This window comes from Polyergus mexicanus, unplaced genomic scaffold (assembly GCF_030449975.1).
Source record: "Polyergus mexicanus isolate NDT 795.1 unplaced genomic scaffold, iyPolMexi1.0 SCAF_118, whole genome shotgun sequence".
Classification (NCBI taxonomy): domain Eukaryota; kingdom Metazoa; phylum Arthropoda; class Insecta; order Hymenoptera; family Formicidae; genus Polyergus; species Polyergus mexicanus.
The window spans coordinates 919-23990 of NW_027223438.1; the positions used below are offsets into that span (position 1 = coordinate 919).

At 38.0% G+C, this 23072-nt stretch overlaps 3 protein-coding genes and 2 long non-coding RNA genes across 6 annotated transcripts; 2 read left to right on the forward strand and 3 right to left on the reverse strand.

Moving 5' to 3' along the window:
- Positions 1 to 1252: 1252 nt before the first annotated feature.
- Positions 1253 to 2025, forward strand: LOC138944219 (uncharacterized). Its single transcript, XR_011448679.1, has 3 exons — positions 1253 to 1545; positions 1625 to 1807; positions 1932 to 2025. It is a non-coding gene; the product is annotated as an uncharacterized lncRNA (long non-coding RNA).
- Positions 2026 to 2425: 400 nt separating this feature from the next.
- On the forward strand, positions 2426 to 6874 carry LOC138944214 (uncharacterized). 2 transcript variants are annotated; one of them, XM_070315124.1, is made up of 6 exons: positions 2426 to 2625; positions 3027 to 3230; positions 4695 to 4927; positions 5378 to 5537; positions 5862 to 6043; positions 6787 to 6874. In XM_070315124.1, exons 1-5 carry the CDS (start codon positions 2517 to 2519, stop codon positions 6008 to 6010), a joined length of 855 nt encoding a protein of 284 aa, XP_070171225.1. In that variant the 5' UTR covers positions 2426 to 2516; the 3' UTR covers positions 6011 to 6043; positions 6787 to 6874. The 2 variants fall into 2 exon arrangements, with proteins under 2 accessions (XP_070171225.1, XP_070171224.1); XM_070315123.1 differs by lacking the exon at positions 6787 to 6874 and having other exon boundaries at positions 5862 to 6172.
- LOC138944215 (uncharacterized) lies at positions 4671 to 6559 on the reverse strand. The gene is made up of 4 exons (XR_011448678.1): positions 6417 to 6559; positions 6092 to 6257; positions 5371 to 5518; positions 4671 to 4919 (listed from the first exon to the last, which is right to left on the reverse strand). It is a non-coding gene; the product is annotated as an uncharacterized lncRNA (long non-coding RNA).
- A 6509-nt stretch (positions 6875 to 13383) lies between the features above and the next one.
- LOC138944212 (uncharacterized) lies at positions 13384 to 14173 on the reverse strand. Its single transcript, XM_070315118.1, has 2 exons — positions 14064 to 14173; positions 13384 to 13987 (listed from the first exon to the last, which is right to left on the reverse strand). Exons 1-2 carry the CDS (start codon positions 14171 to 14173, stop codon positions 13384 to 13386), a joined length of 714 nt encoding a protein of 237 aa, XP_070171219.1.
- A 198-nt stretch (positions 14174 to 14371) lies between these two features.
- On the reverse strand, positions 14372 to 15958 carry LOC138944216 (stromelysin-2-like). The gene has a single exon (XM_070315125.1). The coding sequence runs from the start codon at positions 15956 to 15958 to the stop codon at positions 14372 to 14374; it is 1587 nt and encodes a 528-aa protein (XP_070171226.1).
- Between the last annotated feature and the right edge of the window lie 7114 nt (positions 15959 to 23072).

The following is a 23072-nucleotide window of genomic DNA, read 5'->3' on the forward strand; positions in this document are numbered from 1 at the left end:
AATTCATCGCTAACAGAATTTGTTTTCCCAATTCTGACTGGCAAAAAAGAACAGACGCTAATTTTCGTAATCAAACTCAAGAAGAATATCATCTCGGTCGTTCTATTTTATTAAACATTCCAAATTTTGACATTGTATCTCAAATTCCATTAGATTACATGCATATGATATGCATTGGCGTTGTTAGGAAGTTGATAAAATTATGGATAAGTGGTCCTCTTAAAGCTAGATGTTTATCCTCGCAACGAATAAAAAATGTTTCTCAATTTCTTCTCGATATTAGGCATCTTATTCCAAAAGAATTTGCAAGAAGACCGCGAGAAATTCAAGATTTTGCACAGTGGAAAGCAACCGAATTAAGACAATTTTTGTTATATACCGGTCCTGTTATATTACAAAAAGAAGTAAATCCTGATATATTTTCAAATTTTCTTACTTTACATGTTGCTGTTCGGATTTTATGTCAAAATAATAGTACAGTTGAATATATTGAATATGCGAATAAATTATTGAAACATTTTGTTGAATGTTTTATCAAAATTTACGGGCCCGAATTTGTATCCCATAATGTTCACGGTCTTCTTCACATAACTGACAGCGTAAAACAATTTGGGCCATTAGATACTTTTAGTGCCTTTCCATTTGAAAATTTTATGAAAGAATTAAAATCTCTTTTGAGAAAATCTGAGAAATCATTAGAGCAAATTAGCAATCGTTATGCGGAAATGAGTTTTTATAAAATCAAATCTGACGATGCAGATATATCAAAAATAAGTGTAAAGAATTCACACGAAAAAGGACCGTTGATATCAGGTTGTTTCAATCCACAATTTTTGAAGGTTGAATTTCCCCATTTTATTATTTCAATCAAATCTTCTGATAATTGTTGTCTCATAGAAAAAGATATTGTCTGTTTGGAAAATATCGCAACGTCGAGTGAAGGTAATTATATTGCAATAGGTCGTAAATTCAAAATTGTTGAAGAACTTTATAATAATCCATGCAGTTCTATTCATTTGGATATATTTAAAGTAAGTCAATTATCTGACATTCAAACCTGGCCTTTGCATAAAATCAGTCATAAATTCGTAAAATTGCCATACAGGAATGAAAGATATTTCGCAGTAATACCGCTTATAAGCACTACATATTAATAATATTTGTATATTGCGCTTTAATTTGTTTAATAAAAAATTAAAATAAATTCTGACAATAAAAGCAAAATAAAATATGACAATAAAATAAAAAATTAAAATGATTTCTGATACACAATAATCTATACAAATTGAAATCTTGTTTACAATATTACTCGTAGAAGCTCTTTTGTATAATTTCACAGGAAGATGTCGAATCGAGGATTTATCGTCGTAGAATTCTCCGATGGTATCCAAGTAATACCCAAAATTTGGTTACAAAGTGAGGATGTATGCAAATATCCTTCACATTTCAAAACGGATTTAAGACTGCGAAAGGCAATTGAAAAAGAGGAAATACCAAATTCTGATTGGCCTTCCTTTAAAATTAATCGGATTTTTGGCGAGTATTGTAAGTATTTCAATAAAATAGCTTTTATTGCTGTTAAGTTTTACCTATTCATAATACTAAATGTTTACAACATTTTCAGCGTCTTTACAAAAGGCTGATGCGAAAGCAGAAAAGGCCTTATACACGTCAGATATGGATACTGAGAAAGAAGCTAAATCTTATAGAAAATATAGAGCGAGGAAAGTTTTATCTTCATCCGAAAGCGAAGAAGAGTCATGCACAAGTGCAATTTTGCCACCTGCTCCATGTCCTCCTGCAAAACGTAATTATAAACAATTCTAATCGCGTATATATATATATATATATATATATATATATATATATATAAAATTCATATATATCTCTCTTATATTTTAACATTATATTTTATTTTATCAATATGAAAGGTCAACGACTGTGCAATACAAACGAAACAGTACAATGTGAAAGTGCATCCATTACACGTTCTTGGGATTCTGCAAAAAAATACAAAGTATCATCACAAATTTCAATCTTGAGCTCCTACTCATCATCCTTGCAAGGTGAGCAAATTTATTACATATCTCCATGTAACAATGCATATAATATTATATAAAATTTCATACTTATAATTAATATTATCAGTAAGTATAAATTTAAAAATGTATACATAATTTTTTACATACAATATTTAAAATAATACATATACAATATTAATAATATTTTAAAAATTGTGTGCCTACATATTCTATCTATACATATATGGATATACGACGAAATATACATATATGTATATATAGAATAATATATATATGTACTATACTCATATAGTTTACATATATAACTTGTCAAAATTCCATTTTCTTTCTAACTCCTATTTTGAATGCTAAATGTATTTATAATATATTTTATGTGCAGATGCGAATGATTATGGTACTTTGTACGAAAGAGATGAAGAAGCGCTTAACATTGCTACAAGAGAGAAAAATCGAGACAATTCAATACACCGACATATGAATAAAATGGAGGAAGTTGGTCGATCTAACTGTACGCAAGGAAACCAATATATAAAGGAAAAGGAAAATAATAATTTAAATCATCAATTTTCACAAGCTGCGATTGGTAAATAAATGTAATGCATATAAATATAATATATACACACATACACACGCCCACACACACACACACCACGCGCGCGCGCGCACGCCATTAATTTTATACATATATATTTCATATTTATCATTAATATTATCAGCAATTATAAATTTAAAAAAGTATACATAATTTTTTACATACAATATTTAAAATAATACATATACAATATTAATAATATCTTAAAAATTGTGTGCCTACATATTTTATATATACATATATGGATATACGACGAAATATACATATATGTATATATAGAATAATATATATGTGTGCACTCATAAAGTTTACATATATCTTGTCAAAATTCAATTTTTCTTCTAACTTCTATTTTGTATGCTAAATGTATTTATAATATATTTTATGTGCAGATGCGAATGGTTATGGTATTTTGTACGAAAGAGATGAAGAAGCGTTTAACATTGCTACAAGAGAGAAAAATGGAGACAATTTAATACACCGACATATTAATAAAATGGAGGAAGTTGGTCGATCTAGCTGTATGCAAAGAAACCGATATGTAAAGGAAAAGGAAAATGATGATTTAAATCATCAGTTTTCACAAACTGCAATTGGTAAGTAAATGTAATGCATATAAATATAATATGAACACACACACACATACGTACGAACACACATGCACGCACGCACACACGCACACGCATACGCACACGCATGCACCATTTATTATATATATATGGACCGTTTATTTTGAAAGTGGTGCAAGTCCATTTTCTTTTGTTTCGAGAAAATTAAATGTTAGCAGATCTGACAATTAAAAAATATAGGTTAATTATGTGAAGTCTGGGAATGTTTGTACTAATTTATCAATATGTAATTTGATTATATAAATTTCTTTTAGGCGAATTTAACTAAAATAATATATATTTCCAGGCTGCAAATGGACTTACACCACTTTCATAATTAGTCAATTGTAAATATCATTTAATTTCAATTTTGAAATAACAAATATCACTTAAAATATATTTCATATTAATCCAATTTTGTTTATAAATAATAATAAGAAATAAAATAGAATTTGTATTTTTTATTTTGAACGTTAATTATATTTATATATTGTTAAACTTAACACAAGATATTGGTATTATTAATTATTTATGCTCTTCATGTGGCAGTGTTTTGAAATATTCATGATGCACAGGAGGTATATAAGGTAATAGCTGCTGCATATCCTTATATTTTTCGTATGTAATAGGCCTGGCATCGTGATGGAAATTGGACTTACACCACTTTCATAATCAATGGTTACGCAATTTCTTTTACCGGCCAATTTTAAATTGAACAAAGCATTGGCATTTTTTAAGATATTAAATACTAACTAGTTATAAACAAAAAGTTTACACTAAATTAAGAATAAATTACGTCATATCTCATTTTTTTAAAAAAAGGACTTACACCACTTTCAAAATAAACGGTCCATATATATATATTTGAAATAAATGGTGTACATATAGAAATTTTGCAACTGTAATAGAGTTTAGCAATTGTGTATTGTGAGCAGATTTAGCAATTGTAAGGCCTTTATTTATACGTGTTAAATTGTTTTCTATACAAATTTAAAAATAATAGGTATTACAACTTTTACCTATTTCTAAAATTTTTAATAAAATCTATTATTATTATTATTATTTTATAGTTTTATATAACTTTTATATAATAGATATGCGAAAGATAACAATAATAATAAATATTTTCATATAGAACTATCAATTTAAAAAAAAATGCAATAATCTACATTTTATTTCTTTCATTAGTAAAATTGTATAGTATATCGAAATACAATATATGTTCTTGTCTGCTATATTTTTTGAAAAAGCAACGTATGTAATGCCACTAATTTATATGTTTTATATACAATTTATATATTTAATTCACTATACTTATTACATTTTATTATATTATTATATACATTTATATACATTTATTTATATATATTATATACATGTATATGCTATTTATACATTATAAGTGTATATATATATATATAACCGTTTATTAATAATAAATGCTATTTACAGTGGATCATTTCAAGAGATTAACAAGAGAAATAGTGACTATAAAATATGATATGAGACAAGCATTGAGCTTATTAGATATTTTAGTTGAAAGAACTAATAAAAGCACAGAATGTGCAAGTACGAAATTTTCTTTTGGTGACGCTGAAAATCGGTTTCCGTTGCAAACTGTAGCCCAATTAGCGGAAGTTGAGGAGATTTTGAAAGTTTCAGATTCCCAACATAACACTGAAATAGTAAGTTAACGCATATAAATTTATATACAATATAATAGTCATATATATATATATATATATATATATATATATATATATATATATATATATATATATGTATTTCACAATTATTATCAAATCTTTTATAAGTACATTATATAATCAATCTTAGGTAAACTTTTCCACAGTAAAAACATTGTATGTCCTTTTCAGAAATTTTAATCCCTATTTTAATTTTATACATATAAATAATCCCAATTAAAATAATTAAGCGTAAAAAGCTGGTTTTTTTTACTTATAAGATTATCACATTTCATGAGATGTATTAATCATTTAAAATTATTATTAATTATTTATTAGATATTATCAGAGATATTAATCACTTAAAATTGCTATAGAAAATGATTGAAGATTGTTAAGAAAAAGACATTACTTTATTTAATCTAATAATATATTACTTTTACCTTATAGCGCGTATATATCAAATCTATCGGAGGAACATGCGTCGATGATGCCGTAAAGAGAACGTTGTATAAAACATTCTCAAATAAATTGGCGGAGAAATATAACTGGGAAGGCCGACGCGGAAAAGAGCCACTGCATAAATTGGAACTAATAAAAGTTATTTTCAGTAAGTTTGTTTATATGTAAATACAACTGCAAAATATCTTCTGTTAGAAGATATTTTATTTTTTTTCCTCTCTATATGCGTGTAAAAATGACAGCTAATTAGTTCCAATAACTTGCCATGGAACATTCTGTATCATATATAGATATATTTATGATTATTACTTTAATCAAATTTAAAAAGTTTTTGATGAATTAAATTTTATTTCCATTTTTACATTGTATAACTTAGAAATAATTATTAAACAAAGATAATACACTATGAATTACTATAGTCATCAATCAATTAGTATAGAAGAAAAAGTTAAAATAATGAAAATATTTTTAGGATCCATACTTCACAATATCCCAGATTCCGATCAGGGCAAAATACAACGAAGAGTTATGGAGTGGTTTCGACATTCAAAAGCGAGACATGAAAATGAGAAGAAGCGGACCCATAGATGCGAAGGCAACGTTTCTAATTTATCAGAATAAAGAACTGGAAAGGTATATTAATAATGTCAAAAGGTATGAAATATTAATTATTTTAATCATTACTGGCAACATATTACATACAAATTCTATTGTACGTTGTGTTATAGAATTATTTGCATATTTCGCAGTTATTTTCACTTGCAATAATGTACGTAAGTTCGTTTTCAGCTCTTTTTATGAAACAGTCACTGATGAAATGCGATGTGCAAGTTTCCAATAGCTTATTATATCGCAAGTCTGAGACTTCCTAAAAAAAAAAAAAATTAATACAAGATATGAGTAGATATAGCGAAAAGATAAGGAGGGGAGAAATATATTATTGTTTTAACACACAATTTTCTAAACTCGTATTCAGAATAATGTTTATTTTTTATATGTTTAGATTTTTATATGTATCTATACTCACCATTCACGCTCATCACTGTATATTGAAATTAAATTTGCATGGCTCTTTAATTATAGATTATTTCCGACACTATTTGTACACTACTATTGCTTATGTTTCTGTAAAAGCCATTGGCTTTAAGTAGAATGGACTGGGTTTTGATATTCACTGCTAATATTGAAAATCAATAGTATATGTTATGTAAATTATAAATTTTCAGTATTGAGAGCCATTAGAAAAATATAAAAACAGTAAGATTTAGACGGTAAACAAATTGATCAATCACAATTGAGTACTCTCGAAATAACCCTAGTGAATCTCGATTATGATTGGTCAATTCGCTTACTGTCTAAAAATAAGCCTATTATAATAGATTTTACATATGTTTCAGATGTGCATGGACAATTTACATCCACATTTTAATTAATAATAAAAGTTATATAGTTTTTCGAGTTACGCGCATTATAAATATATTAAGATTGCATATAATAATCGAACATATGCATCTGTGTTAATAAAAATTTTTATTTTATGAAATTTTTATTGACACAGATTCGTGTGTTATCATCAATTACTGCAAAATATTTTTTATTTATATGATTTGTATTTGTTATTGGTTTTACAATAAATAGAAAAAGGTTTTTCACAATTTTTTCATTTTTGTGTGTTTACAATTATCTTCCTTTGACTATTAAGATGAAAATAGAACCGACTGATCGAAAAAGTGCGAAATTTTCTTAATTTATTAATTGTACCGTTAAAAATATTTGCAATTTTATTTCATATCGGTTAAATATGATAATATATACAATTATAACTTAATTCAAATTTATCAATAAAACCGAAAAAATATTTTTCTTTTCTATAAAAAATTATATACAATACATTTACAGGCAATAACTAAAAAAAAAAAATTTTTTGTAGAGATTGTTGGATATGTATTATTTATTCATTTTTCTGTTTGCGTAAATAATTGTATTAAAAACAATTAATATATTTTTGATTTGGCGAAATATATTTCTTGTATTTGGTACAATTAGTACACACATAAAAATGAGTAAATAATATAAATTCAACAATTTATGAATGATAGTTTAGTTTCTAATTTTTGTGGAAAAAGCATCCATAATGAATCTATATAACCTCTAGTTAATGTCTATTATTTATCCATCAAAGTTCCACAAAATATCTATGATTACACCATATAACGTTCATGTTACATCTATGAAGACGTCTAATGGATGTTGAATGGAAGTAAGAAATGCGGAACTGTGGATGTCTAATAGATGTCTATAGGAGATTACATGGACGTCTAATAGAGGTTTTGAATCTCCATGATGAACGTCTACTGGACTTCCATTAGAGGTTTTTGTTCCGTGTGGGTATTTATAGGTTATCCATATGAAACTAAGGATTATCGAGTTTTTTGCCCGACGAGAATAAAGTTATAATCAGCAGAAATGTTAAAGTCCTGGAAACTCCACGTGTAGATCTCAACTTATGATCGAGAAATTTGTGAATTACTCCAATTATCTAATAATTCAAATAAAACCTTGACAGATTCATGTACACATTTAGAGAAAGAGATCCGTATTCTCCCTACATATCAATAAGGAGAATTGAGTACACCTATTGGAAAAATAAACGTTAGCCCGTATGATTTATCGTTGCAACAATAACGAAGTGTATCAAGAACACCAAAGACTTTGATACAGAGAGAAACTCCGAATCCAAACATAATGTTACACCTAAAAATGAATTCTCTGAATGTGCTCCAGATCAACCTCGCTTGCATCGGAAAACCCAAAAGATCCAGGAAGCAAAATTTAAGATGGAATCCATCATGAGAATACGAGAGTACAAGATGTTGTGTCTCCTTCTGTGATCTCGCATTCTCATGATGGATTGCAACTTAAATTTTGCATTTTTGCTAACGACCGGAGTCGATAGGAAGTTCCACTTGAGATTTGCGTTTTGAGCGCTTGATTGACGCTAACATGACGACATTTGACTTTTTTTAATTTGTAACTTATTGACAACATTTGACTTTCTTTTATTTATCTGTACTGAAGATGGCCTGAAAATGGATCGAAATATTTATTTAATTTATTAAATTATTAAATTTTAATCATTAGGTTTATTTTGCGTTTCTTAATCTTATGCACGGCTCCTATTAGCCTGTCATATATTACTGTTATTTAACATTGTGAGCTGTTATAATTTTTTATTAAAAACAACATGTTTGAGATCATCAAGATATCAGAAGATCAGAAGACAATTGGTTGTCGTATAGTTCTGACAAATAAGTTCAACCCTAATGAATCAATTGCACATCGGAACTGTGTTCCTATTAGGGACCGGCTATACGCGCATGCGTGCTAGCGACGTACATAATGCATGCAAACGTTAACAGTACGTTATCATACCAGGAAGTTAAGTGATATATAATAAGATAAGATTTTTATATATTTAATTGTTGTTTAATTAATTACAATGTATATTTTTACCTATATATGAATATATTTTATTTCTTAATATATTTTTTAAACATTTTTTAAATATTTTAAATATAGCCGCGTAACAGTGCCTTTTTTTATTTATATGAGATATTTTACTGTTGCCGTATTTCCGCACATGCGCGTACAGTCGGTTCTTACTCGGAACACTGATTGGAACGCTCGTATTGTTGTGAAAAGATACTTTGAAAAATATGGAACGGATTACCACCAAATATTGCACCTGTTATTGGAATCTAATCTGTCAGATTATTGCTGGCTTTATCAGCAGAATTTAATTTAAGGATTTGACAATTTGATGTCATCATTGCTCTTCTAAATGGATAGTTAAATGAAGAAGTGATTATAGATGTGCTTGATATGCTGAAAAACTCACTCAAAAAATTAGTCCTTGAGAAGAATATTGAATCAGAGGTGAAGAAACGAGATGAAAAAATGCTATTAAATAATTTAATATCGGGTAGTGATTCTTGTAGGCTGAAAAAAACTTTGTATGGATAGCGTGAAGTTGGCAAACAATGAAATAAATGTCTGAATGAGAAATTAATGAATATTGGCTTACTTCCTACTAAAGGAAAGCCTTGTATCATGCACATCTGTAACGAAGAAATATTACTGCTATTGATTTATATAGTTGATATTTTAGTTGCCTCCAATAATAAGCATTTGGTAAGTAAAATAAAACTGCAATTGATGGAAGAATTCGAAATAAAAAATTGTGGTTTAGCTAAAAATTGTCTCGGATTCAGAGATTCATCAAGAAGAAAATAAGGTAAAAATTTCTCAAAGAGGATATATTGTGGATTTACTCATCAAATACAGTTTGGAAAACTGTAATCCAGCTAGTATTTCTTCTGAAATTAACTCACAGCGTCGGAAAAAGAAATTGTTTACGTAATAAAGACCAATACCCTTATCGTGAGTTAATAGGGACTCTTATGTATCTAGCAACTTGTACGAAACTAGATATAGCTCATACTGTCTCAAAGTTAGCACAAATTAATAATTATTCCAGCAAAAAAAATGAATTGCTGCAAAAAAAGTGTTAATATACCTCGCTGGTATTCTTGACCTTGGATTGTCATATAGAAGAACTGATAAATGTTCAATTGGATTCTCGAATACTGACTTGAGTGGTTGTACAATAGACAGACGATCCTATACAGAGTATGTTTATCTGTTAAGAAATGACGCTGTTTCTTGGAAATCTTAGAACCAACGTACTGTTGCGCTATCGTCAACAGCTGAATATATCAGTATGACAGAAACTGTCAAAGAAAGAATAGTATATCTCCAAAACCTACTTAAAGAACTATATCTCTTTGAAATAAGTGAATTCACACTTTACGTTGATAATCGTGAAGCCCAATACCTGGCGAATAATTACATGTACCATTGTTACAGCCCAAAACGGCTATAATCAAACTATTATAATTTTACTAATTATTGATTATTAAATATTATTTAATACACGTCTTCCGACTATAACACGAAGCCGAGGAAGACGTATAGAGTTAGGAGCGCAAACTCTGACAAAGCGAGTTACGCGCAATCGTGAAGGTTTGATGAACGACGCTTCGGAAATGCAAGCAAAAAAATTTGACTTTCTTTAGTTTGCATCTGGGCTTTTTCCATCCGAAAACGAGCAACACGACCACCTATGGTCCTATCGCTAAGCTATCCAAAAATTAATCAAACAGACGGTGATAAAACCCATCTCGAACGAGTGGCGGGCAGTCATAATCGTTAAATTATACAGTGCAGTCAAACTTAACAAAAGCAACCACAAGACGGACGGTTGTAATCGTTTAATAGTAAAGAGCATCACAGCTGATCTCGCGACGGCAAATGTGATATAAGGCATGCGCACACGGAGCAACTCTATATCGCGATAAGTCAAATAGTTGTAGAACGAGAAAGAAAAAAAGAATTAAAGCTGATATCTTCAAATAAACGACTTTTATTCTAATACGATTATATATTTAATGCAAACGATGAGAAGATCCTGTACGATCCCGAGCTTCTAAGTTGTGTCTGATGATTCAAACAAAATCTCCGTACCTCCATGGAGGCACAACAACCATTCGCGAACCAAACAGGACAGACATTGAAGGCAAGGGAATGCGGGTTTACTTGAATTTAAGTTCTTTTTTCTACCGAAAATCATCTGTAACAATTGAGGGGATATGTTGTGATACTCAATTTTCCTGCGCATTAATCGCCATGACGATTTTATATTAGTACGATTATTTTACATATAGATGGCATTTATATATATTTTTTGTTCTCTTAACCACGCTCTGCTATTGTGCTAGTCACAGTGTCATAATGTAAAAATTGTATAGTCATAGTGTAAAAATTACTCTATTAATAAAATTGGCATCTTATTATTTAAGCATTTATACCACTTGTCATAATGTCCTTAGAGAGAACACTTTTAAAGACCTGACGAATTATACTCGAGAAAAATTGATTTCTGAAATAATTTAAGTAGGAAAGTAAGGCCGGTTTCAGCCCACTTTTTCAATGAGTGCGAGAGAGTAGTACCATTGGAGAGAAAGAGACAGAGATATGTGTCAGAACAGGTTGTAGGCAACCGCGGGGAGAAGTTCGGGCCGGGGAGGGGACAGGGGGGTATGTAGGGCGAGAGGGGAAGCGCGGCCAGGGGGAAAGCGGGTACGAGTCGCCGAGAGTGCTCGAGAGATGGCGCTCGGCTCGATCGGGGGCCACGCTTACCTCCTCGCCCTACATACCTCCCTGTTCCCCCCCCCCTCCCGGCCCGAACTTCCCCCCGCGGTTGCCAACAACCTGTTCTGATACATATTTTTGTCTCTTTCTTTCCAATGGTACTTCTCTCTCGCACTCATTGGAAAGTGGGCTGAAACCAACCTTACTAGGTATTCAACAAAATCGACGAGATCGCCCGGGAGATGACGCTCGGCTCGATCGGGGTTGCGGTTTCTTCCCCGATGCGACTCGACTTTGGTGCGACTCGTTCTTTAGGAAGGGGTGACGGCGACCCCTCGCGCCGCTTCTAGCGCGCGATCCGCTATCGCGATTCTTTAAGGACGCGCGCCGTTTCTAGCGCGCGATCCGCAAGCGGACGCCGGCTATCCGGCGTCGAGGGAGACGGAGGATCGTCGGAGGGCGATCGAACGGAGAGAGCAACGATTTAGCGGCGATATGAGCGCGCTTATCGCTCGAAATAGATAGCGAATTATTAAAAGGTTGTGGAATAAAGAGAGATCGCTATTGTTGAGTCGGGACTAGAATTTCGACACACGGCGTCTCGAACGAGTCTTTTCATCGACCCGTAATTCACGTGTCCATCGTTCCACTTTAATTGATGATGATTAGACATCAATCAACATGTTCGTGATTTTTCAGCTTTCGTTAGCAGATCCCAAGGCATCGGTGGGCGAAAAATGTGATGCGTCAATTTCACACCATTTTTTAATACGGCTACTTCTTTCGCGACGAATCTCTCGTTAACTACGAAACCTTGAAGATCGACGAAGATCGGCGCGTTGATCGTCATCATTAGCGATACTCGAAGTGTTCGCTTCTAGATTATTCTCTCTATATTTTTTCGAATATTATCGCGCCTATACGATTCTGCGCACAACGTTGGTGAGGGGATTATATTCTACAACTCGATTGTGAATGATAAGACAGTAGGCTGTGGTATTATAGGGTACGTTCTCCTTGCAGTCGAACTCTACGCGAACGTCCACAGTGGCGCTTTTGATCGACTCGTTCTGTCGAGAACATTCGATGACTACGAGCGGACCGTGGATTAAAAATTTATTCAGATTTAAAAGCGCTTCATCATTGTCGCATCCGTAGTACGTTCTTCGAGTACGTAGTAGGATAGTATGGCCGGTTTTGGCTCAGTTTTGTGTGAGTGTGAGAGAGAGGGTATCGTTGGGGAGGAAGAGAGAGAGATAGTTTCGGAGCAGTTTGTGGGCGCCCGAGGAATGGAGAGCGGGCTGGGCGGGTGCATGGGGGGGTAAGTAGGGTGAGAGGGGAAGCGCGGCCGGGGGAAGCGGTGGGTACGAGTTGCCGAGAGCGCTCGAGAGATGGCGCTCGGGGGTGGCGGTTCCTCCCGATTCGCGACCTTGACGCGACTCGCGCTTCTAGCGCGCGATCCGCCGTCGCGATTCTTTAGGGGGGCGCGCCGCTTCTAGCGCGCGATCCGCGAGCGGGCGGCGGGCGCCCGGCGTCGAGGGGGCGGGGGATCGTCGGTGGGCGGTCGAGCGGACGGAGGGGCGTCCCTCGTCGCTCTCCTCTTCTCGAGGCGCGCGTTAGCGCGAGCGCGCTTGTCGCTTTAGCGAGATGGCGAATCTTCGAAAGGTCGTGAAATAAAGAGATATCGTCGTTCTAGCGAAAGAGGAGAGGTGTTTTTATTGTTTTCTTTTACAAATTTTTTAATATATTAATAATACGATGATACGAGTACGCGAGTGAGCGTATCACGATTCTCCGAAGAGCAGAGCCTGCAGTTCGCAATCGATTATATCGTTGCGGTCGAAGTTATCGCTCTCGCGTATCATCGCGGGAATAAGCGCCTTATCGCGAGCGCCTGCCGCGATATCGAGGAAACGAATTAGCTTGTTGTCCACGCGCGCGGTTAAACCGCTTAAAGATGCAACGATGCGGTTGACGCAAAGTTCCAGATTTAATATATTTACGACGGTGTTCTTTGATATGGCTAGGCGAATTTTAGGCGTTTCGAGACGAAGTATTCGGAGATTGTTGAGTTTGCCGAATCGTAGCGTCAACTGTCCGATGTGTATTGGCGTCGGGCGCGCCTCGTCGCGCTCGTCGGAGCGAAAGTGCGACAGGAGCGCGGGTCGTAGATCGAGCAGTTCCTTCCACGTATCTGGCGTTAGCGAGATCTCTTTGCCGTGACAATCTCCGAGGACGATTTCTACGAAAGAGGGTCGGCTGACGTTAACGCTAATTTCCAGATGTTTATATGCGGTTTTGGTCAATGGATAGCGTCTTCCTAAGATTCTGAGCGGTCGCGCGATCGAGACGTCCGCGTCGTGTCTTGGCGTTCGATCGCGATCTCGTCTAAAAAATAGATATGAGCGATGAGAGAAACGGTGTTAGCGAATTATTAGTTCGAATAAGTGTTCGATAGTCTTACCCATTGTCCATTTTAGCTTTTTTAGCGTATTCCGCGCTATCTTCGCGGTCTCGTTCGGTTAGTCTCGATCGATCGTCGAATGAGTGTTGCTGCTGCGGTTGTCCCCCCATTGTCGCGTACATCGTCGCTCGTTTTTTCTCGTTCTTTCTCGTTTGTTCTTTTTCGCGCGTAAGCTTCGGTGTTCTCCGTCAATAATGAAGCGCTTAATGGATGGACGGTCTTTATTTACTCGCGTAGAGATCGCTTCTTCCCCTTTCGTGCGTTTTCTCTTATATATTCTATTTTTAAAAAATAACGGTAGGGTCGCTCTAGTCGTTCTCATCGTCGATTTTCTCTTTCTCGATCGTGTCGCTGAGACGATAGACGCGACTAAGCAGATCGCGTAATTGCCTTAGCAGTCCATCCGTAGGACACTCGATGCCGAGCGCGTGTAGATCGAAAGGACCCGCCGAGGTTACGGTATTTGTAAATTCGTTGAAGGCGTAGAACTGACGTTTGGCGAAGAAATATAGATTACCATCGATGTATCGGAAGGCCGACGTTATCGCGGACGGAATTCCGGGAAATATATCTTTTAATGGAGCGTGTTTAATAACTATCATGTGACACTCGTCGATTTCCGCGACTTTATCATCGTCGTATATAGCGTAGGTTCGTCCCGTGTGCGTATTTATCGCCGCGTTGATTTTAACGTTTCGGGGAAATCCGATATCGTGGAGATATCTCGGCCAGCCCGATTTTAGTTTAAGACTGGGATATTCCGCGAGGTAGATCGAATCGTTCGCGAATAGCGCGAGATCGCCCGAGGGTCTTCGATACGTGGCGGATAGACGCGTGAAATTCGCCGGTAGAAACGTCGCGTAATCCGTGAGCGTCATGGGTCTACCGTAACGTTTCTCGGTCATGTCGACCGACCATATGTTGCGGCGATTAGCTATATATAATCGATGATTCATTATTAGCGCGGCGTCCACGCGTCGCAATGCGCAGAGATCCGCGCGCGCTGGGTCAGTCGGCGCGACGCTCGTCGTCGCGGGCGCTGCGGTGGTCGCGGGAGTCGCCGTTGGATAGTTTCCGTCGTCGTGAGATCCGTACAGATTCTGTATAGCGAGAATGTCTTCTATGCTCAGCTTAACTGGAAATTGATTCTCGATGTCGGGTATATACGGGAACATTATAGAGTCATTGCGCATACTATGCTGTAGACCCAATGCGTGGCCGATCTCGTGCGTTAGCGTTTGTAGCAGGTGATGCGTGTCGGGAGGATTTTTGTTTAGATACACGTGCCACGGTTCGGAATCGTCAACGTGTATCTCCGATGTGAAGTCGGTTGTTCCAGAGGGAAAAAATGCGTGAGCTAGGGCTCCTCCCGGACCGTCGAAGGCTGCCGGGCAAATACCGACGTTTCGACGATTCGCGTAAGTGTGCGCGCCCGTTCGATACGATATTAATATATCGGGGTGTAACGGGTCGCGTGCGAAAGTTAGCGATGAGTTCGCCGCCCATAACGCGAACGCCGTTTCGGCCGTTCGCGAGATTTCCTCGCTAGCCATCTGAAAATTCCATGCGAGACGCGTCTTCGGCCATTTTCGCGCGATCGGGCTATACGCGCGATCGGGAATATCTGCGAGACCGCATCGCGGTTTACGCATAAGGTGAAGCGTAACGGCGTTTAACGCGCCGTTTCCCGATAATTGATAATATTCTTGAAACAGCGATAGTGCGCGACGCAGAGATGTCGCGTTATCGGACGACAGTGATTCTCCATCGTCTTTTAGAAAACCGTATACGCGCAGAAAACGAAGCGCCTCGATTCTTTCCGAGTCGAAGGGCGCGGCGACCGTCGTAGCGACGAGTATCGTCGCTAGAGTGAGAACCGTCCTCGTATTAGTCATCGCACGAAGCGGGGAAGACGCGGTGAACTGTTGAGAGACGCCGAACGCGATTGATTCGCGCGTTCCCGCGAGACGCCTATTTTTATCGGCGACGAATAATGTGGGTGGGTGGGGAGAGGGAGAGGGAAATGCGTTTCTTTCGACGTCGAGCGTTTAGAATACGCGTTATCTAGCGGACGCGCTCGAGTTCCTCTTTTGTTTTTTCTATTTTATTGTTCATTTGTCCTCTAAGAAGGACATTCGATGAGCGATTAAAGATATCCCTTTCAACGATGCGCGTTATCTAACGGATGTTTTCTGTTATTTTTATTATTCGTTTGTCTCCTAAGAAGGACACTCGATGAGCGATTAGAGATATCTCCTTCCGGTAATGATAAATTAGATATATCTCCTTCCGGTAACGATAAATTAGAGATACCTTTAGATACCCCTAGATACTTTTTTCCGGCAATGATGATCTCATTGTTCGCAGAGTATTCGAAATGCGCATTATCTAACGGATGTTTTTTGTTATTTCTATTTTTATTATTCATTTGTCCTCTAAAAAGGACACTCGATGAGCGAGTAGAGATATCTCCCTTCCGGCAACGGAACGGTCGCGGAAGGAAGATGCGGTGCGATCGATAAATTGTACCGCAACATCCCGCGCGTCGATCTTTATAAAACGCGAGATCGTTTCGAGAAGCGTTAAAGTATTCTCGCTCGCGAGATAACGAAGCGCGAAACGACGGAACGTGAAGTGACGAGAATTAAAATCGGTCGTGAACTGTTCGATATGGAACGAATCGAACAGATAATTAACGCGGCCGATTATATTAATGTAAACGGGGACTTAATCGCGATAAAGTCCTATGTTCTGGGAGACCTCGCCACGGATTTGCGTGTGGAAGCGCAAGATGTTATTGAAAATAGTCCGGATTCGTTTAGACTCGCCTTTCAGTTAAACGAAGACGTAGATATCGCACGTTTAATGTAAGTATCTAATTGAAATTATAATAAATTATAATAAATTTTATTAATTTTTACTTTTATTAATTTTTACTTTTACTAATTTTTACTTTTGTATTTTAGACAAGAAATAGAGAGCTGTGTAAAAACAGCGCGAGAATCGCTCTATGATTTAATAAATAGAACGAGAACTATGCTCGCACAAGCGCAAAGCGTTCATAGCGCATTGCGCGACGCTCGTCGACGCGGCGAGCGCGATTTCGCCGTTCCCGAAGTTAGGCGAGTCGTCGTATCACAGATCGATGAGGAGCCCGAATCGCGACCGATCGGCGAACTCGAATTACGATCAATGGAGAACGAGGCCGAACCGGCGACGGTTAACGAGGGTAAATCGCGGGCGAATGTACGATTGGTGAACTATGAGCCCGAATCGCAACCGTTCGACACGGAGTAATTTTACGCGTTAATAAAGCGCATTTGTAAGATATAATTTTTATGAATAAATGTTATACGTTAAGCGAAACGTTGATTCTTTACGCTTTTCTTTTCTTCTTCCGTATCCTCTCGTTCTCGCGCTTCTCGTAATAACCATCTGTGTCCGCATTAAGTATATTTAAATAGTATATTTAAATAGATTTAAAATCTCTATAATTAAGTTTATTATGCAACCGCGATAAAGTAATATCTATGGACAGTTATAAATTAAGGTTTTGTTAGATTTAATTTTTGAGATTTGATATATAAAAAATGTAGTTTAAATGTGAAATGAAATACTTATGAATAGATTTAAAATCTCTATAATTAAGTTTGTTACGCGACCGCGATAAAGGATGTGACCGCGATAAAGAAAAAACGCGGTTCGTTCGTGTAACGTATATTTTGCAACAATATAACATATTCATGATTAAACTTATAGATTATATAATTGACTCAATACATTATAATTATATATAAAATTTAAAATATATAATTAATTTGATACATTATATATAACTTAAATTTATATAATATAAAATCAATCGCGCATATTGCGCAAACGATCGCGCCGCTCAAACCACCAATCGTGCAGTTTACACGCGTTTTCTAACGCGCAATTTTTCGCGTGATATCCGCAATGAAAGGCCCGCGAAGCGTTCAGAGTCTCCAGACGTTCGATGTCTTCGTAATCGGCGTCGATAGTCTCGACAGAAACGGCTATGTCGCGATCGTCGGCGACGTTTCCTAAGATCTCGATCAACCACTTCTTCTTCTCGTGACCTTTGACATAGATCTGCACCGTCGAATCAGGGCTAGATCCTCGACATATGGCATCTCGAACGAGTTTTTTCATCGACCCATAATTTGTGTGTCCATCGTTCCACTTTAGCTGATGATGATTCGATATCAACCAACACGCTCGCGATTTTTCCGCTCTCGTGAGCAAATCCCACGACATCGGCGAGCGAAAGATGTGATGCGTCAATTCTACACCATTTCTTAACACGGCTACTTCTTTCGCGACGAATTTTTCGTTAACTACGAAACCTTGAAGATCGACAAAGATCGGTGCGTCCATCGTTGTTGTTAGCGATACTCGAAGTGTTTCTTTCTAGATTTTTCTAAGCGTTTTATTCTGTCTCCATATTTTTTCGAGTATCGTTGCGCTTACACGATTCTGCGCACGACGTTAGTGAGCGGATTGTATTCTACCACTCGATCGTGAATAATAAGACAGTAAGCTGTGGTGTTAGAGGGGATGTTTTCCTTGCAGTCGAACTCTATGCGAACGTCCACAGTGGCGCTTTTAATCGACTCGTTCTGTCGAGAACAGTCGATGACTACGAGTGGGCCGTGAATTAAAAATTTATCTAGATTTAAGAGCGTTTCGTCGTTTTCGCATCCGTAGTACGTTTTTCGAAATTTCGAATACATATCGTATAATACGGCGATTTTATGTTTATCGAAATCTAAATTCATGTCATCCTAAGGATAAAAATCGGAATTAAGATACAGTTTGACATTAGTTAGTTTACAATCATCGAATAAAGAAGGCTCCTCGGACAGAACGTTCTTCTTTCCAGATTGTAGCGCGAAGATAACGTATCGCGGTTTCTCGAGTTGTGTCGCCGCTTTGACGGCCCACGAGTGTTTGGTCGTGCTCTGTAGAAGCGGAAACTCGTAGAGATCCCATGAGAGAAAAGCGACGCTCAAGTATCGTCCACTATCTAACGTGCGCAATAATCTTAATTTATTAACATCATTCAATACTATATGAGGCATTCGCCATTGTATTTTTAACAAAACGATTTTAGGTTCTTGCGTTTCGCGCGATATAACGCAATTGTTATCGCTGCGCGCTCGTATTAAAATAAGCTCGTGTCGCGCGTTGATCACAACGCGCTTGTAATCTTCGCAAAAACCTAATAGCACGTTAAGAGGTACGCAAAAATTAAAATCACCGATTGACGAATGAGTTGTCGCTAATAAGTCCCATCCAGCGTTTTTTAATATTTTGCTTCTCTCGACCGTCAGCGACGCGTAATTCTTAATCGTACTCGTTATTCCAACGTTTCTGTTTCGATCGATCTCTACGTCATCGAGCTCGTAGCGAATTTCCTCGAACATAAACGCCGCGCAATTGTTTACTAATCTCGTTACCGATGCGATTTCCTCTTGCGCGCTCGATGCTTCCTTCGACTCGAGTCTGCCCTCAACGAGAGAAAACTGTCGCAAGGTAACGTATACAAATTTTGCTGTTGTATAGGAATTCGTATCTCATCGCTATTTCCGAACGTAGTATTGGCGTAAGGGTTGTACGTGTGAGTTTCGATCTTGACGATGCGATCGTCGAAGATCGGCTCCCCACTGATACTTAGAATGTCGCACATTCCGCTTTTTACGAAGAAGCGGTTCTCGGCACGACAAAACCCAAAGAGCGCTGAAAAGTCTCGTTGGCGGCGGTTAGTCTTCCTCCCTTTTTTCTTCTCTTTTCCACGTTTAGAGGTGACGCGACAGCGATAATAGGTGCGTTTCTCGCGTTCGATCCGTTCACTACGAGCATCGCGCGCTTCTCTACCGTTTTCGTCGCACGTGTAGACGAATCGTAATTTCTTCGCCGCGAAAATCGATCAATTTTCCGTTTTGGTCCACAACACGCACGTTTATATCGGTAATGGTCCGTGCGATGATCGGAAGGTAAATGATCTGCGTTGGAATCTCCGACACTTTATATCCGGGTGGAACGTTAGGCGCGAATTCGTGTATAGTATGCGCGGATTTGTCGTTATGATACGCTCCTGTTGTAACGTTGCACTCTATTCGAATAAGGTTAATGGCCATAATATTTATTGGTTTATTGGATGCATACCATTTATTCGGTTGTAATACACGAGATGAGAAACCCAGGAGCGAACCGATATTATCGGGTTTTGTAAAATTTACTCGATATGCGCATTTAATTTCGCTTCTCATAGTGTTATCGTTACCGCGAAGCGTTATAGAATTTTCACTTTTATCGCCATTCTCATTGTCTTCGAAATAATCATCGTCATCAACATCGTATATGTAATCGTCATCGTTCGTTTCCGGTTTTTCATTTTCGCGTTCTCGTTCCTCCTCTCTCGCTCGTCGTTTATGACGAATCGCCGCTCTTAGATACGCGTTTATAGCGCTTAATTCGTAAGATCCTACTGGAATCGCGATAATCTCGTCATTATTATCGAAGTAAAATTTATTATTCGTGGAATTTATATTCGGTATCGTATTATAAGTTTTAAAATTGGTTAAACCTAATTCGTAATCGTCGTCGTTTAAATCGAGAGGCGGAAAATAACTCGCCGCGAGAATACTGCTTCGTCTGGAAAGAGTGAGAGTCAGCGACATGATCGGCGAGAGCGATCGAACTGCGTTCGATTGACGAATAATGGTTGATATTATAGTCGACGATTCCTCCAATCGACTTCTCGGAGAAATCGAAGACTCAATTGTCCGCAAATATTCTGATCGCGCGTCTGCTCGGAGCGACGATTGTATCGAATGTTCGCGTCGCGCCCGAGATAACGCACGAGTTCGCGCGGAGGACGAAGATCGCCGAAATCGTCGTAGTAAATTGCGTCGTCCCCTTTTTTCGCGTACGCCACCCAATGAGTACCTGGTCCGGATGCGTCGTCTAAATTCACAATGCCGCTCTCATCGCGGCGCGCTTGCGACGGAAGCGCGTTGCGCATAAACACACCTCTAAAGTGAGGTACGCGCGAGAGTATCGCCGCGCGATTTAATTGTTCGTTCGTCGTTGCTCCGACGGATGGGAGGATCTCTAGCGTTTGTTTACGCGAAGTTTTTTTTTAGCTCTTCTTCTTGTTGAGGATACGCCACTCCCACGTTTGTACGGCGCGAGATATAAACCGCGACCTTCCATCGCGCGATCGTGGTGCTGTAACTCTTCCAGTTGTCGTCGCGCTGCTTTGCGATCATTCACCGCTTTCGCGATTCCCGCCGCTCCCCCGGCCAAAGAACCGAGAGCTCCCAATAACGGTAACAGGGGTAAAAAGCCGCCGCGTTTCGCTATAGGAAGCGTTCTTTTTCTCGTAGCGATTATTCTCCTTTTGTTCTTTTTTCTCTTGATTTTCGTTGTACCCATTCCAAGTTTTGTCTTCGATTTCATAGCCATCCATACAGCCGCCGCGGCGGCTCTCTCGCCGAGAGTCGAGTCTTTAGCCGCGACGCGTTCGCGCGCTCTTTTGGCGAGCGCGTGGTCAGCGACGTGTCTATCAGCGAGCTCGCTGCTCCGCGAGTACGCGATATCGTGCTCGCGGCAGGCCGCGTCCAGAGGATTGACACCTCGATCGCCTCGCGCGAGTCGTTTCGCAAGACGAGTACCCGGCCCGCAAAATTGATATCCAGGTATATGTAGTTCGAAAGGGAGCGCGTTTATTGCTCTATTCAACAAGCCAGCGCCATGACTCACACCGTACTGCTGTTTCGCGAATTGCATTCGCCGCAATCTTTAATAAGCGGCGCCGGACCGTCGATGTGTGTTCGTTGCCAAGGGCGATTATAATGCTCTAGACATCGACGGTAGCGCCGCACCTCTGGATCCACTTTTATATATTCAGGCAGTTTCTCCCACAATCGTTCTACGTAGCGACCGAAATGCTTTAGTAAAATTATTTTCGGAATATACCGCAATTGATCGGTGGTGAAATCGAGAATATCGTCGCCATCTATTAGTAAGATAAACATCTCGATTCACCGCGCGCAATTCGCTACTGCGCGATTGATGGCGATCTATTCGTATATAAATAAAAAGGTCTCGCCCTGCCTCACGCGAGTGTACCGCGCACGCGCGTAGCAAGAGGAATGCGTTTCGTGCGGCAACCGATCGCGATAAAGGTGACGAACCTCGACAATAAAACGCGACCGTCGAAAGAAACGCGTAGACACGGTCGTCTATTACCGAGCGCTATTCGCTGCGTCATTTGCGGGCCTTCTAGTTGCGGCAAAACAAACGCATTAATAAGTTTGTTAGAGAGTCCGCATGGCGTACGCTTCGAGAACGTTTATGTTTACTCAAAGTTATTGCAGCAGCCTAAATATCAATATTTAGAAAATTTATTAACACCGATGGAAGATATAGGTTATTTCACATTTTCTAATAACTTTGACGTTATTTCACCCAGCGAAGCTCTCCCGAATTCGATATTCGTGTTCGACGATGTAGCGTGCGACAAACAAAATACTATCAGGGAATATTTCGCTATGGGTCGACACTCGAACGTTGATTGCTTCTATCTGTGCCAAACGAATGCTTAAATACCGAAGCATTTGATTCGAGATAACGCTAATCTGTTAATTCTTTTTAAACAGGATGGTACTAATTTACGTCACGCATACAACGATCACGTGAACACGGATATGTCGTACGAGAATTTTCACGCGCTATGTCGCGCGTGTTGGCGATATAAATATGGTTTCTTAGTGATCGACAAAGATAGCGCGCTCCGCGCTGGTAGATACAGACGAGGATTTAACGACTTCATTGTACCGTAGAGCGATCAGTTGTCGCGAATACGTCGAACGCGTCGATCGCTCTTTCGCGAGTTAGAAGAAGTTGCAATGGCCTCGACGAATATCGGTGAACGCGAAAAGACAGCAAAAGAGATAGCTAAAACGCGCGCATCGATTCGTA

Bases quoted from the DNA above. Each gene is read 5' to 3' on its own strand.
- LOC138944214 (XM_070315124.1), top strand. From the start codon at position 2,517: ATGAATAAAATGGAGGAAGTTGGTCGATCTAACTGTACGCAAGGAAAC. The intron at 3,231-4,694 runs GTAAGTAAATGT...TGCTATTTACAG, and splicing joins GTTTTCACAAACTGCAATTG to TGGATCATTTCAAGAGATTA. The intron at 4,928-5,377 runs GTAAGTTAACGC...TTTACCTTATAG, and splicing joins CCCAACATAACACTGAAATA to CGCGTATATATCAAATCTAT.
- LOC138944212 (XM_070315118.1), bottom strand. From the start codon at position 14,173: ATGGGGGGACAACCGCAGCAGCAACACTCATTCGACGATCGATCGAGA. The intron at 13,988-14,063 runs GTAAGACTATCG...TCTATTTTTTAG, and splicing joins AAAGCTAAAATGGACAATGG to ACGAGATCGCGATCGAACGC.
- LOC138944216 (XM_070315125.1), bottom strand. From the start codon at position 15,958: ATGACTAATACGAGGACGGTTCTCACTCTAGCGACGATACTCGTCGCT.